Source organism: Polypterus senegalus, chromosome 1 (assembly GCF_016835505.1).
Source record: "Polypterus senegalus isolate Bchr_013 chromosome 1, ASM1683550v1, whole genome shotgun sequence".
Lineage (NCBI taxonomy): Eukaryota > Metazoa > Chordata > Cladistia > Polypteriformes > Polypteridae > Polypterus > Polypterus senegalus.
The window spans coordinates 195,763,061-195,777,094 of record NC_053154.1 but is presented as its reverse complement, the minus strand read 5'-3'; the positions used below and the strand labels follow the sequence as shown (position 1 = coordinate 195,777,094).

The window sequence follows — 14,034 nt, the reverse complement described above, 5'->3', positions numbered from 1 at the left end:
TCCAGTGGATCTCCATCCACCTATACTTATGTTCAGTCAGACTTATCTAATGTTGCTTTACTGCTAGTTTGCCACCTACTTTTAGTCAACTGGACAAATCCAACGGATCCCCTGTTCTCACTAGGATTTTGGACCAAGTCTTTCAAATTCCAGTATGTTTATCCTCTAGAATAAAAAGTTTCCTTTTGTCGAGTTGTTGATTTGGTAATTTCTGGGTTAGAGAAAGCTTTACAAGTACACCATATACAATACACAAAAAACTCCTGCATGTATTCTGTATTTTCTTTTTTCCATTTAGGAATTATTGTTGTTTTAAGGTCACAAGTAATCACCAACTTTTACTGATAATTTCTCTATAAAACTACTTGTGTCATTCCTACATGTCAATAGTTACCCAACATATAACATATTTAATTACAAAACTGCATTTTTTCAAATATTGGTATTCAACAGCAAAAACATTTTAAAGGATATTTATTAATACACATAGAACAATAAATTCAGTCAATGGCTATGAAAATATAGCACTGCACACAATCTAAAAACAGGATAAAAATATGTTACAGATAAACCACAATTATACAAATGTTTACGTGTCACTGTAAATGTGCTTATGAAAGAAATACAAAAGATACAGTGTGTGTAAAAGTACCAGCTAGACAAATAAATACCCTGATTTATAAAGTAATAAACACAACAACTACTCAATTTAGTTTGAGCGAAAAGACTCGATAAGTTCAAGGACATGCATTTGAAAAACACAAAAAAATAACACTCATAAGAGAGTGGCAAGAAGAATTTCAGGTGAGGGAACACACAAATACTTGCATGTAACAACACTGAATTGATGAGAAGAGAATAAAAGCAGGGAGCCACACATCACACTTGCAGTTATGTTAAGGAAACAAAAGGAGATGTGAAGACTGTACTTGAAAACAGCAACCTCATTCCTTACTAGAGGAGAGGAGAGGAGAGGGAGAGACAGCAATGTGGGAGAAGGGAGTGGAAAGTGGACACAGAAACACAATCCAAATCATAAACCTGGAATATATCAAAATTTGCTTCTTATAAAAATATAGTTATCCCAAAATATACACAAAATACATACAATTATTATGTTACCCCTCACAAGATCATATTGCTTCAGTATGAAAACATAAGGATTAAGAAAAAATAATTTGATGAGCAATGATGTTGTTAAAAGAATGGGAATTCGTCTTCAATGTACCAACATTATTGCATTTGTAAATGATTCAAACGAAGTGCTACTCCAAAAAAAAAGGCTAGCAAGTGTGTAGTTTAGAAAACTCTGTAATCTCTCCTTGAATTCAGAAACAGGCAGTTGTCTCCCTTAATTATTTTTTTTTTTGTCTTTCACAGAACTAATGCTTTTCCATAATATATATTTAAAAAATTGTTGATTGAATGCAGTTTACTCATAAAATATTTTAGCAGTTGGTTAAATTAATGGGCTACAACTGGCATTATGTAACCACATATTTATGGCTGTCACACTCCACCAAATCTTTATTTACTTGATTGGGCTCCTGAATCTGAAGGACCTTCTCCAAGATGCCATTTGCCCCAAGTATAAAAGGGATATATAAAAGTGGATGTTGGCGAGTGAGCGTGCAGACTTTTGCAGTATATTAAGACACACTCTCCTCAAGAGAATGCCTGAAGACTTGATGTGTAGGACTAAACAGAGGGTTACATTTAAAAACCGACTCCTTGCTAACTGGAAGAATCTCAAGAGAAGTAACTGACTTGCGTATTCAAATATCTAGTTTTCACTTCCTATATGACTGGCTGCCTGGAAAAGAAAAAAAAAAATAATGTTAAAAACAAAAAAGGCAACAATAGGACAATAGGGAAATGAAAGATACTGTATCTCAAAGACCAGATAAACAAATGCTGATGTCATACGTGAGCTATACGGCAAAGTTGTAATATAAAACTATTGGCTGCGTCAATGGCACTTCCAACTAAAAACAGCAACAATTATACAGTATTGCATCAATATTCCTTTGATTTAGGACCACCTTTGTAAAATCTTAAAAATAGATTACTGCGTGAATAGACTTAGTTTATCCTAATCATGCCTGTAAATTTGAAAAGTGAAAAGTATTTATCAAGAATAATTTTACCATTATATTTACAGCAAGGAACACTGGCCCCTGACCATACTTACAGTTTCTTTCTTTTAGCATTATAATTAGGCTTATACATTTTTTTCCAATTCATTTTTATATAGCAAGTTACCTTTTTTTTTTTAAAAAAAAAACTTATGAAAAAAGCAAACTAGATGTGACAGGGAAGAATACACAGTAGCCATGACGAACAGTCAAGAATAATACTACACACCATGGACCATTTCAGTCAATCTATGTTTAGGTGCACACATATCACGAGTATAACCAGCATCACACGCAGTAATTAGCTTGAGCTGTAACTTGCTATTTAACTGGAGTTGTAAAAACTGCAGCTTGTAATTCTTGATGTCCAAACTGTGCCATCTTCGGGAGTACAGCTACATGGATGAAATGTGACATTCAGCAATCCTTCAGCAAAGACAGCACTTCAATGCTAAAGTATCAATTATTAGTTATTGGTTGCTTTTCAGGCTTTCATTATTCCTTTCCCACTCTCAGACACCCATCACTACTGGAACAGCCAAACTACCATAAACAGGAAATGCATCGGTGTTTCTCGACCACTGGGTCTCATAAAATGTGTGTTTTTGGAAGTTTCAGCTTCCTAGCCACTAGACTCTCTTCATATTTTGGTGGTTAAAATTTTCTTGTAGTTATGGAGTTACCTACCCACTAGGGTCCTGGTGTAATAATTTCCCAATTCATCTTCATTTACTCTGGGCTCTCCTTAACCCTATGCCATGTGACACTTTTCTAAGTAACAGGAAGGAAAAAAATCCTTATTTGTGCAAATGTTATTGTTTTGTCTTTAACATGGTGTTTTTATTTTTTATTGCAGGTTTTGCATTTTGTTTAAACTATGCATGTCAGTGTAGCATGTACAGTATACGTCTTAAGTTTGACCGAAAATGTAATTTTCTAAAAATGGGATGTGTTGACTCAGAAATACCATCCATCCATCCATCCTCTTCCGTTTTTCCGGGGTCGGGTTGCGGGGGCAGCAGCTTAAGCTGAGAGGCCCAGACTTCCCTCTCCCAGGCCATTTCTTCCAGCTCTTCCGGGAGAATCCCAAGGCGTTCCCAGGCCAGTCGGGAAACATAGTCCCTCCAGCGTGTCCTGGGTCTTCCCCGGGGCCTCTTCCCGGTTGGACGTGCCCGGAACACCTCACCAGGGAGGCGTCCAGGAGGCATCCTGATCAGATGCCCGAGCCACCTCATCTGACTCCTCTCGATGCGGAGGAGTAGCAGCTCTACTCTGAGCCCCTCCCAGATGACTGAGCTTCTCACCCTATCTTTAAGGGAAAGCCCAGACACCCCTGCGGAGGAAACTCATTTCAGCTGCTTGTATTCGCGATCTTGTTCTTTCGGTCACTACCCATAGCTCATGACCATAGGTGAGGGTAGGAACATAGATCGACTGGTAAATTGAGAGCTTTGCCTTACAGCTCAGCTCTTATTTCACCACGACAGACTGATGCAGAGCCTGCATCACTTCGGATGCCGCACCGATCCGCCTATCGATCTCACGGTCCATTATTCCCTCACTCGTGAACAAGACCCGAGATACTTGAACTCCTCCACTTGGGGCAGGATCTCTCCCCCAACCCCGAGAGGACACTCCACCCATTTCCGGCTGAGGACCATGGTCTCGGATTTGGAGGTGCTGATTCTCATCCCAGCCGCTTCACACTCAGCTGCGAACCGATCCAGAGAGAGCTGAAGATCACGGCCTGATGAAGCAAACAGGACAACATCATCTGCAAAAAGCAGTGACCCAATCCTGAGTCCACCAAACCGGACCCCTTCAACACCCTGGCTGCGCCTAGAAATTCTGTCCATAAAAGTTATGAACAGAATCAGTGACAAAGGGCAGCCCTGGCAGAGTCCAACTCTCACTGGAAACGGGCTCGACTTACTGCCGGCAATGCGGACCAAGCTCTGACACCGGTTGTACAGTGACCGAACAGCTCTTATCAGGGGTCCGGTACCCCATACTTCCAGAGCACCCCCACAGGATTCTCAGAGGGACACAGTCGAACGCCTTTTCCAAGTCCACAAAACACATGTAGACTGGTTGGGCAAACTCCCATGCACCCTCCTGGATTCTGCTAAGGGTGTAGAGCTGGTCCACTGTTCTGCGACCAGGATGAAAACCACACTGTTCCTCCTGAATCCGAGGTTTGACTATCCGACGGACCCTCCTCTCCAGAACCCCCGAATAGACTTTTCCAGGGAGGCTGAGGAGTGTGATCCCTCTGTAGTTGGAACACACCTTGCAGTCCTCCATTTTAAAGAGGGGGACCACCACCCCCCGGTCTGCCAATCCAGAGGCACTGTCCCCGATGTTCATGCGATGTTGCAGAGACGTGTCAACCAAGACAGTCCTACAACATCCAGAGCCTTGAGGAACTCCGGCGATCTCATCCACCCCCGGGGCCCTACCACCAAGGAGTTTTTTGACCACCTCGGTGACCTCAGTCCCAGAGATGGGAGAGACCACCTCAGAGTCCCCAGGCTCTGCTTCTTCATTGGAATGCATGTTAGTGGGATTGAGGAGGTCTTCAAAGTACTCCCCCCACCGACCCACAATGTCCCGAGTCGAGGTCAGCAGCGCACCATCCCCATCATATATGGTGTTGACACTGCACTGCTTCCCCCTCCTGAGACGCCGGACGGTGGACCAGAAGCTCCTTGAAGCCGACTGAAAGTCGTTCTCCGTGGCCTCTCCAAACTCCTCCCATGCCCAAGTTTTTGCCTCAGCAACCACCAAAGCCGCATTCCGCTTGGCCTGCCGGTACCTATCAGCTGCCTCCAGAGACCCACAGGACAAAAAGGTCCTATAGGACTCCTTCTTCAGCTTGACGGCATCCCTCACCACTGGTGTCCACCAACGGGTTCGGGGATTGCCGCAACGACAGGCACCAACCACCTTACGGCCACAGCTCCGGTCAGCCGCCTCAACAATAGAGGCACGGAACATGACCCATTTGGACTCAATTTCCCCCACCTCCCTCGGGACGTGATCGAAGTTCTGGCGAAGGTGGGAGTTGAAGCTACTTCTGACAGGGGACTCTGCCAGCCGTTTCCAGCAGACCCTCACAACACGTTTGGGCCTGCCAGGCCTGACCGGAATCTTCCCCCATCATCAAAGCCAACTCACCACCAGGTGGTGATCAGTTGACAGCTCCGCCCCTCTCTTCACCCGAGTGTCCAAGACATGTGGCCGCAAGTCCGACGACACGACCACAAAGTCGATCATCGAACTGAGGCCTATGGTGTCCTGGTGCCAAGTTCACATATGAACACCCTTATGCTATTTAGAAAATGTAATTTTCTAAAAATGGGTTGTGTTGACTCAGAAATACACAATCAGAATTCACTTTACTTTTCTACAGATCTTTGCTGAAGATATGCAACTTTTATTTTAAGGAGACATAAGCTTACCTGTGACTTGCATAACCAGCCTTATCAAACCAGTCTTGTAAAGGTTAAAATAAAACTAAATTCATCTTAAGAAACATTTTTAGAAAAATGTATGTCTCTTGTAAAAGTTACTTAAAGACAATATACTCGATGCATGCATTTTCTCTACCTGTTTTTTCTAGTCCCTGAGTTACCTCGAAAGCTCGAATATTGTAATCCTTTTAGTTAGCCAATAAAAGGGGTCATTTTGCATGGCTTTTCTCTACATTCATAATGGTTAACACGGTACAACACCCTAGTTCTAGTCCACCAGAAATACTTTTGATCTCACACTAATTACTTCTAATTCAGAAATCAGTAGCTACATTGGTAACTGACTGGTAAAGGACTGATTGAGGTCATTTATGTTAAGTAGAATGCCTAGAGGGGGGCTGGGCAGTCTCGTGGCCTGGAACCCCTGCAGATTTTATTTTTTTCTCCAGCTGTCTGGAGTTTTTTTTTTTGTTTGTTTGTTTTTTCTGTCCTCCCTGGCCATCGCACTTTACTTTTATTCTATGTTAATTAGTGTTCCCTAATTTTAATTATTTATTTTGTCTTTCTTCATCATGTAAAGCACTTTGAGCTACACTGTTTATATGAAAATGTGCTATATAAATAAATATTGTTGTAATACTTCTATACTTAGGTTAAGAAACAATACTTTAAAATAATGCATAAAAGGCAATACAAGAAACACTGAAAAAAAAGTGTTAAAATAGCAAAAATATGCCATTCAAAACACACTATATGTGATAATTGACTTCTTGAATGTATAGCTCAAATATCAAGTAGCTACCAAACAACTGTAACTTTATCTATAAGGGATTTTATAAAAACCTTCACAGCAGAATAGCTCACCTTTACCACAGATTGGAAGCTAAATGACCTAGAAAAGGAACTTGATTTCTCAGTCATAAAACACTGCTTTTTTTGTTGCAAATTTATTACACATCAGCTCTTCCTTTTCAGCATTGCCAGGAAGAAGGTTTTTGGGACAGGATGCAGCTTTCAACAAGCAGACTATAAAGCAGCACAGTGCAACATCTTTTATTCCAAAATGGATAGGAAGCAAAAGTGTGACGTTCCAGTCTTAACGGCTAGAAACTTTGGCAGCTGCATACTTATTGTTATGACACCTGCGGTCTTCAAAAGGGCTTTGCATAAATGGAAGTGGGCCTGAAAACAAGGAATTTGTTGAGAAAGGCGAACATATATTTTAAATGTGCACAGGTCTGGTAATTCATTTTAATTAGCCAAATTTCCTTCAGGCTTATTGGACCCATGCCCTTCTTACTACAGCCCCACGGCCATGGAAACAGTGGATGACTGAAAATCTTTTTGGTCTTTAGCAACACAAAATAATTTTTTTGCTATAACTTTGGTATTGGGCCTATCTCTGCACCAGAATGAGAATCAAACTGAAGACTAACTCACAAGTCATGTAATTTTAGTCATTCATTCATGGTGTCTATAGTTTTAAGAATTGCTGCCCACTAAGTTTGTTTCACTTTTTAATACATGTAACACAACAAATACACTACTAATGCTCTTGGTATTCTTTATTATATATATATATATATATATATATATATATATATATATAATTTACACAAACACACACAAAAAAAAAAACTTTTGGAGAAAGTTTATCTTTTAATTTGGACAATGATCCCAAAACACAAGGAAGTAAGCAATGTTACATTTGTTTATGAACAAAAAAGGTGAACACCCTACAAAAGTTCAGTCGAAGTCAGATTGACAGTGTGTGGCAGTATTTGAAAAGTGCCATACACGCCTGTTATCTGGCTAACCTGAACACCTGAAGGCAAATCTATTTGAATGAATTGGCAAAAATCACTCCACATCTGTGTATAAAGATGGCACTGGGAGAATCAAATGGTGGCTCTACAAAATCTTAAAATACAGGGATGAAAACACAAACAGGATATTTCTTTTTTGTTTTAGGATTGTTTCTAACATAAAACAAAGCCACATAAAAACACTGATTTAAAAACACTGATTTTGAATTATAGTGCTTTGAATTTTTAATATATATAAAGTTCTTCAGTGTTAAAAACTATTTTATTACAGTCAATACTAAATTGTCATTTATTTATATTGTTCCGTTTAGAATGAATAACAAATTAAAATTTAAGCAATTTTGTGATTTTGACTAGTATTTCCAGCTTACCCACACAATTTTTAATGGGCCATCTCAAGCATGTGCATGATGCTATACAGATATTTATTGGGCATCAACAGCTAAGTAACTACTGTATATATCAACAACTTAAAACTTCGCCTTTTTAGTCTCACCAGTTAGTAAGTGTCATGTTTTTTTTTTCTTAGGGTCATAAAGAAAGTTTTTCTTACTGCACTTGTTCCCAAGCTCAAACCTGTGGACCCATGTGGCAGTTTTATTCCAATCAATTTCATAAATGGGTGAGTCTTAACTTTTAATTTCTTATTTTTTTTAGTGAACTGTACTTTTTATTAGTTGAGAATTTCTAACATATGTGTAAGCCTGTCAAAACTTGAAATGCTTAGGTTTCATTTACCCTTTTCTTTATTAATTTCCCCTTTATCCAAGGTATGTTCCCTTAATTGTATCCAAAAGCTGACAATATTAAAAACTAAAAGGGGAGCAGTTACTTTAGTGCCAAAGTCACTGATCCACTCATTGGTAAGAAACAATTCTTACTGAGCAGTCAAGTATTTGTTCCCTGTTAGCATTTATTTTTGCTTGCACTTGTGTCTGCTAATCATCATCATTCAGATACAATTGAAGCTGAAACCTTTATAGAAAACGATAAACTAAAAAGGAAAAATAAACCTTTTTAACACTATGGAAAAGAATACAAATATTGAAAGTAAGAATAATACACTAATCATTACGTTGGTTCAAATAAGGACCTGCAGTCACGGGAGTCTGGTATGACTGACCTTGAAAAACAATGTCTTAGTGAATCACTGTGCTCTATATAGGCACTGAACATTAACATAATGGATCTCTAATCCATAAAATATGTAGTGAAATTCACTATTTAATTCTGTATTCCCAATGAAAAATGTCTATGGGAAAGAAGCAACTGCCAGCCTTTCTAGCATTAGTTTGCTCAAGCACTGCTGGTGTATAAGCACATGCTGCAGGTATCACATGTACAGTGCATCCAGAATGTATTCACAACGCAACACTTTTTCCACATTTTGTTATGTTACAGCCTTATTCCAAAATGGATTAAATTCATTTTTTTCCTCCGAATTCTACACACAACACCCCATGATAACAATGTGAAAAATGTTTACTTGAGATTTTTGCAAATTTATTAAAAATAAAAAAATTGAGAAAGCACATGTACATAAGTATTCACAGCCTTTGCCATGAAGCTCAAAACTGAGCTCAGGTGCATCCTGTTTCCCCTGATCATCCTCGAGATCTTTCTGCAGCTTAATTGGAGTCCACCTGTGGTAAATTCAGTTGATTGGACATGATTTGAAAAGGCACACACCTGTCTATATAAGGTCCCACAGTTGACAGTTCATGTCAGAGCACAAACCAAGCATGAAGTCAAAGGAATTGTCTGTAGATCTCCGAGACAGGATTGTCTCGAGGCACAAATCTGGGGAAGGTTAAAGAAACATTTCTGCTGCTTTGAAGGTCCCAATGAGCACAGTGGCCTCCATCATCCGTAAGTGGAAGAAGTTCGATATTCACCAGGACTCTTCCTAGAGCTGGCCGGCCATCTAAACTGAGCGATCGGGGGAGAAGGGCCTTAGTCAGGGAGGTGACCAAGAACCTGATGGTCACTCTGTCAGAGCTCCAGAGGAGAGAGAAGAACCTTCCAGAAGGACAACCATCTCTACAGTAATCCACCAATCAGGCCTGTATGATAGAGTGGACAAATGGCAGCCACTCCTAGTAAAAGGTACATGGCAGCCCGCCTGGAGTTTGCCAAAAGGCACCTGAAGGACTCTTAGACTATGAGAAACAAAATTCTCTGGTTTGATGAGACAAAGATTGAACTCTGATGTGAATGCCAGGCGTCACATTTGGAGGAAGCCAGGCACCACTAATCACCAGGCCAATACCATCCCGACAGTGAGACATGGTGGTGGCAGCATCATGCTGTGGGGATGTTTTTCAGTGGCAGGAACTGGCAGACTAGTCAGGATAAAGAGAAAGATGACTGCAGCAATGTACAGAGACATCCTGGATGAAAACCTGCTCCAGAGCGCTCTTGACCTCAGACTGGGGTGACGGTTCGTCTTTCAGCAGGACAACGACCCTAAGCAAACAGCCAAGATATCAAAGGAGTCACAGCCAAAATATCAAAGGAGTGGCTTCAGGACAACTCTGTGAATGTCCTTGAGTGGCCCAGCCAGAGTCCAGACTTGAATCCGATTGAACATCTCTGGAGAGATCTTAAAATGGCTGTGCACCGACGCTTCCCATCCAACCTGATGGAGCTTCAGAGGTGCTGCAAAGTGGAATGGGCGAAACTGGCCAAGGATAGGTGTGCCAAGCTTGTGGCATCATATTCTAAAAGACTTGAGGCTGTAATTGCTGTCAAAGGTGCATCGACAAAGTATTGAGCAAAGGCTGTGAATACTTATGTACATGTGATTTCTCAGTTTTTTTATTTTTAATAAATTTGCAAAAACTTAAGTAAACGTTTTTCACATTGTCATTATGAGGTGTTGTGTTTAGAATTCTGAGGAAAAAAATGAATTAATCCATTTTGGAATAAGGCTGTAACATAACAAAATGTGGAACAAGTGATGTGCTGTGAATACTTTCCGGATGCACTGTACCCAAGTATATGTTTATATAGTAAATTTGTAATAAATCATCAGTAATGGTCTTGGAAAGACATTATAACTTCTGATTAGAGCATTTATGAAAAATTATCCCAGATAAAGTCTGATACCAAATATTGATGCTTCATATTGTTACTACTGCAGTATGTTTACAGTTGCTTGGTTTGTCATCAAGTAATCCACCTCAAAATGACTATGCAGTTGGGAAAACATAATATTTTGTATGACTACAAGCAAGTCACTTCTCTATGCTTCCATAAGCTAACATGTTCATTATTGTCAAGAGTGTAGATAACACTTAGATCTGTAATAATATCTCTGAAAAGCATAAAACATGTTTTTTTAAAAAAGAAAAACACTGATGCTACCACAAGTATAGGGTGGTCCAGATGTAATTATGCAATTTTCATTACACTATAACTTAAGTTTATTACATAGAAGATCATCTGAAAAATCTCAGACCATCGAGAAGTGTGCAAACTGACAACATGAAGAATTGTCTTTGCGCCGAACTGGAATCGTCCCCGCTTAAATCAAAGTCATCCAGACGATCTGGATCTGCATAATTAGATTTGGACCACCCTGTATATAAGTAACCTAATTTATGCTCAATATTTGTAAAACAAATTCATTTTTTCCTCATCCAAAATAAAAAGAAACCAAGGAGGAGTCTGGCTACTTACTTTGCCTGTTTTTTCCATTTGATCCTCCTGAATTTGGTCGGTTGGTTTGCTGGGGACCAGACTGAGAGAACTGAGGGGCAATGGGTGGTGTCCTGGGCTTTCGAGGGCTTGTATTTGAAACCTCTGGGGTCCTAGGAATCTTGGGTCGACTAGTAAATGCAGGGTTGAAGTTATCATAGCTAAAATACATAAATAGGAGTTATAAAAATGAGTGATGACTGGTTGCAATTATGATTTAAATACATTCTTGAAGTGACTTGGAATATGGACAATTAGTTCAGATGATTCATTATAGAGGGGTTTAGGGGTTTGAACTGATTCTAATTTAATTACCAGATTATATTTGTGTAGCGGTGAGTAGACTCCAGTAAGAAGTTAAAAAAAAAGTTTACACGTTTAGTTCACTGCTGGACACCACTTACACATATCAATCAATATAATCAAACACCAAAGCTGGATAAATAAAAATAATCAAATTCCTTACATTTACTGGGGGCTTCGCTCGCCAACCCCCGTGTTTGGTTTTCCGGATACACACTTGTAAGATTTTTTTTCTTTGAATTGTTGCTATTTCGTTAGTTTCACTTTTATTTTAGAACTTCTGTAAAAACAATATTTGGAATCTTTCCTGTCCCAATATGCTGAATCTTTTAAATGAGGTCTGTGAGACATGTGTTTAATGGCTTTGTACCATAATTTAGGATAGGTTTCTCTGTTTGGAATTTCAGCCCAGACAAAACGATCCATATAATCAGCAGTTAATATTTTTTTTTTTGCAAAGTAACCAATAAATGCATGCGAGTTAAACCCCGTGTTTGAAATTCTCTGACATAAACTAATTTCCTTTTGTTTGCATCAATGCGATCTGTGCTATCTTTTTTTTGATACTGTGGCGACTGACATAATAAAGTGGCACAAAAGTTCTACTTTAACTATCGCCGACTGCGTACCCCAAACACAACTTTCTAGCACCCTCTAAAACCTATCTTCCCACAGGTCTCGCCTCCCCCTTACTGCATCAATCAGTACCCAGCTATCAGTCTTCCATGCTGTACTCTGCCCTCCCGTTGCTATTTCATTAGTTTCACTATTATTTCAGAACTTCTGTAAAAACAATATTTTGAATCTTTCGTGTCCCACTATGCTGAATCTTTTAAATGAGGTCTGTGAGACTTGTGTTTAATGACTTTGTACAATAATTCAGGATAGGTTTCTCTGTTTGGAATTTCAGCACAGACAAAATGATCCACATCATCAGCAGTTAATAATTTTTTTTGCAAAGTAACCAATAGATGCATTTGAGTTAAACCCTGTTTTTGAAATTCTCTGACATAAACTAATTTCCTTTTGTTTTTTGTCAGTGCGATCTGTGCTACCTTTTTATACTGTAGCGACTGACGTAATAAAGTGTCACAAAAGTTCTACTTTAAAAATCGCCGACTGCGTAACCCCAAACACAACTTTCTAGAAACCTCTCCAATCCCTCCTCCCACGGGTCTCGCCTACCCCTTACCGCATCAATCAGCACCCAGCTATCAGTATGCCGTGCTGTACTCTGCCCTCCCTCGAGCGGACCTAACAGTCACTTAAAACAAAAAAGGCTTCAGCTTGGCTGGGATGCTACAATACTTTTGCCTGTTACTGCTTTCACAGTCTGTACCTTTCTCTGCATATTTATTGCGCCTTGGATGACTTTTCTTTGCGCTGCTCTTTCCTCTTGCTAAAGGTACATGATCTGTGTGTGCCACATGACTTCACATGAATGAATGTTTTGCTGGCTGTCCTTATTTGATAAGAAGGGCGTGTCTTGCAAGAATCTTATGTTTCACGGCCCCGCGAGACGCTCTGTTGTCAGTCTTTTTTGTCTCATGGGTCTTTAAAATGTCTTTCGAGAACTTCTGAGAAGATCACGTCTCGTTGCCTGGCTTTTACATTCCAGGATTTTCTTTTATATATAGAGAGATATAGTGCATTTATCACTACTCAAAGTGCTTTTCATAGTGTGAGGAGACACATCAACCAACCACTAATGTGGAACATCCAACTGGATGGATGATGCAATGGCAGCCATTTTTGCTCCACTTTGCTCATCAAACAATAGCTATTAGCTGGTGAAGTGGTGAGACAGATAACCAGGGGATGGTTGACTAGGCCATAGAGGGCAATTTAGCCTGGACATCTCTTTACAAAAGATGCACAAGGATCATTTATGACCACTGAAATTAAGGACCTCAGGTTTAAGTATCATCCAAAGGATGGTGCCAGTTTTACACTACTGTCCCCATCAATGCACTGGGGCATTGGCATCCACATTCAAACAACAGGGTTAGCACCCCCTGCTGGCCACACCAACACCTCTTCCAGCAGCAACCTAAGCTTTTCTTGTATGGTCTCCCATCCAAGTACTGATTCAGCCCGAACATGCTTCACTTCGCTTCACTTATTAAGTGCATGCAGGATGCCTAAAAGCCAATATGTTTAAGCTTAAAGGAATATGGTACCCAAAAATAATATCTTTTAGTATGTTAATTAGCCTACCTCGTACTTTGTTCTGATGGCCAAGAAAACATTCAACGGATTAACCATTTTCAGTAATGGGTGAATAAATTTTAGTATTTTGAGGTTTTTGGCTTTAGAGAGCCACTGAAGTGGATTATGGAAAATGCACCAAATGACTGATCATTATGATTCACACATCAGGGTTTCGTGTTCCTGCACATGATGGCCTTCAAATTGATTATTTTACATGTTTTGATTTCATCTCATTTACAACTCAAAAACCGACATGAATGGTAAAGTTGTCAAATGTTTTCCTTATTAAGCAGATACCTTTAGAAAGGCACTGCAACACCTGGAGACTTGGTCATGGATGGGCAAGGGACTAGGCAAGTGAGGACGCAGGCAACTGGATGCACAAAA

At 39.8% G+C, this 14,034-nt stretch overlaps 1 protein-coding gene across 2 annotated transcripts in view; it reads right to left on the bottom strand.

The window, feature by feature from the left end:
* Positions 1-457: 457 nt before the first annotated feature.
* The window catches only part of LOC120537348 (lisH domain-containing protein ARMC9), a 167,161-nt gene continuing 153,584 nt past the window's right edge, over positions 458-14,034 (bottom strand). For both annotated transcript variants that reach the window (XM_039766236.1, XM_039766245.1), the window contains 2 exons: positions 11,116-11,294; positions 458-1,813 (listed from right to left, as the gene is read on the bottom strand). In XM_039766236.1, coding sequence (XP_039622170.1) covers positions 1,791-1,813; positions 11,116-11,294 — 202 coding nt within the window. In that variant the 3' untranslated portion in view covers positions 458-1,790. The remainder of the gene's footprint in view (positions 1,814-11,115; positions 11,295-14,034) is intronic.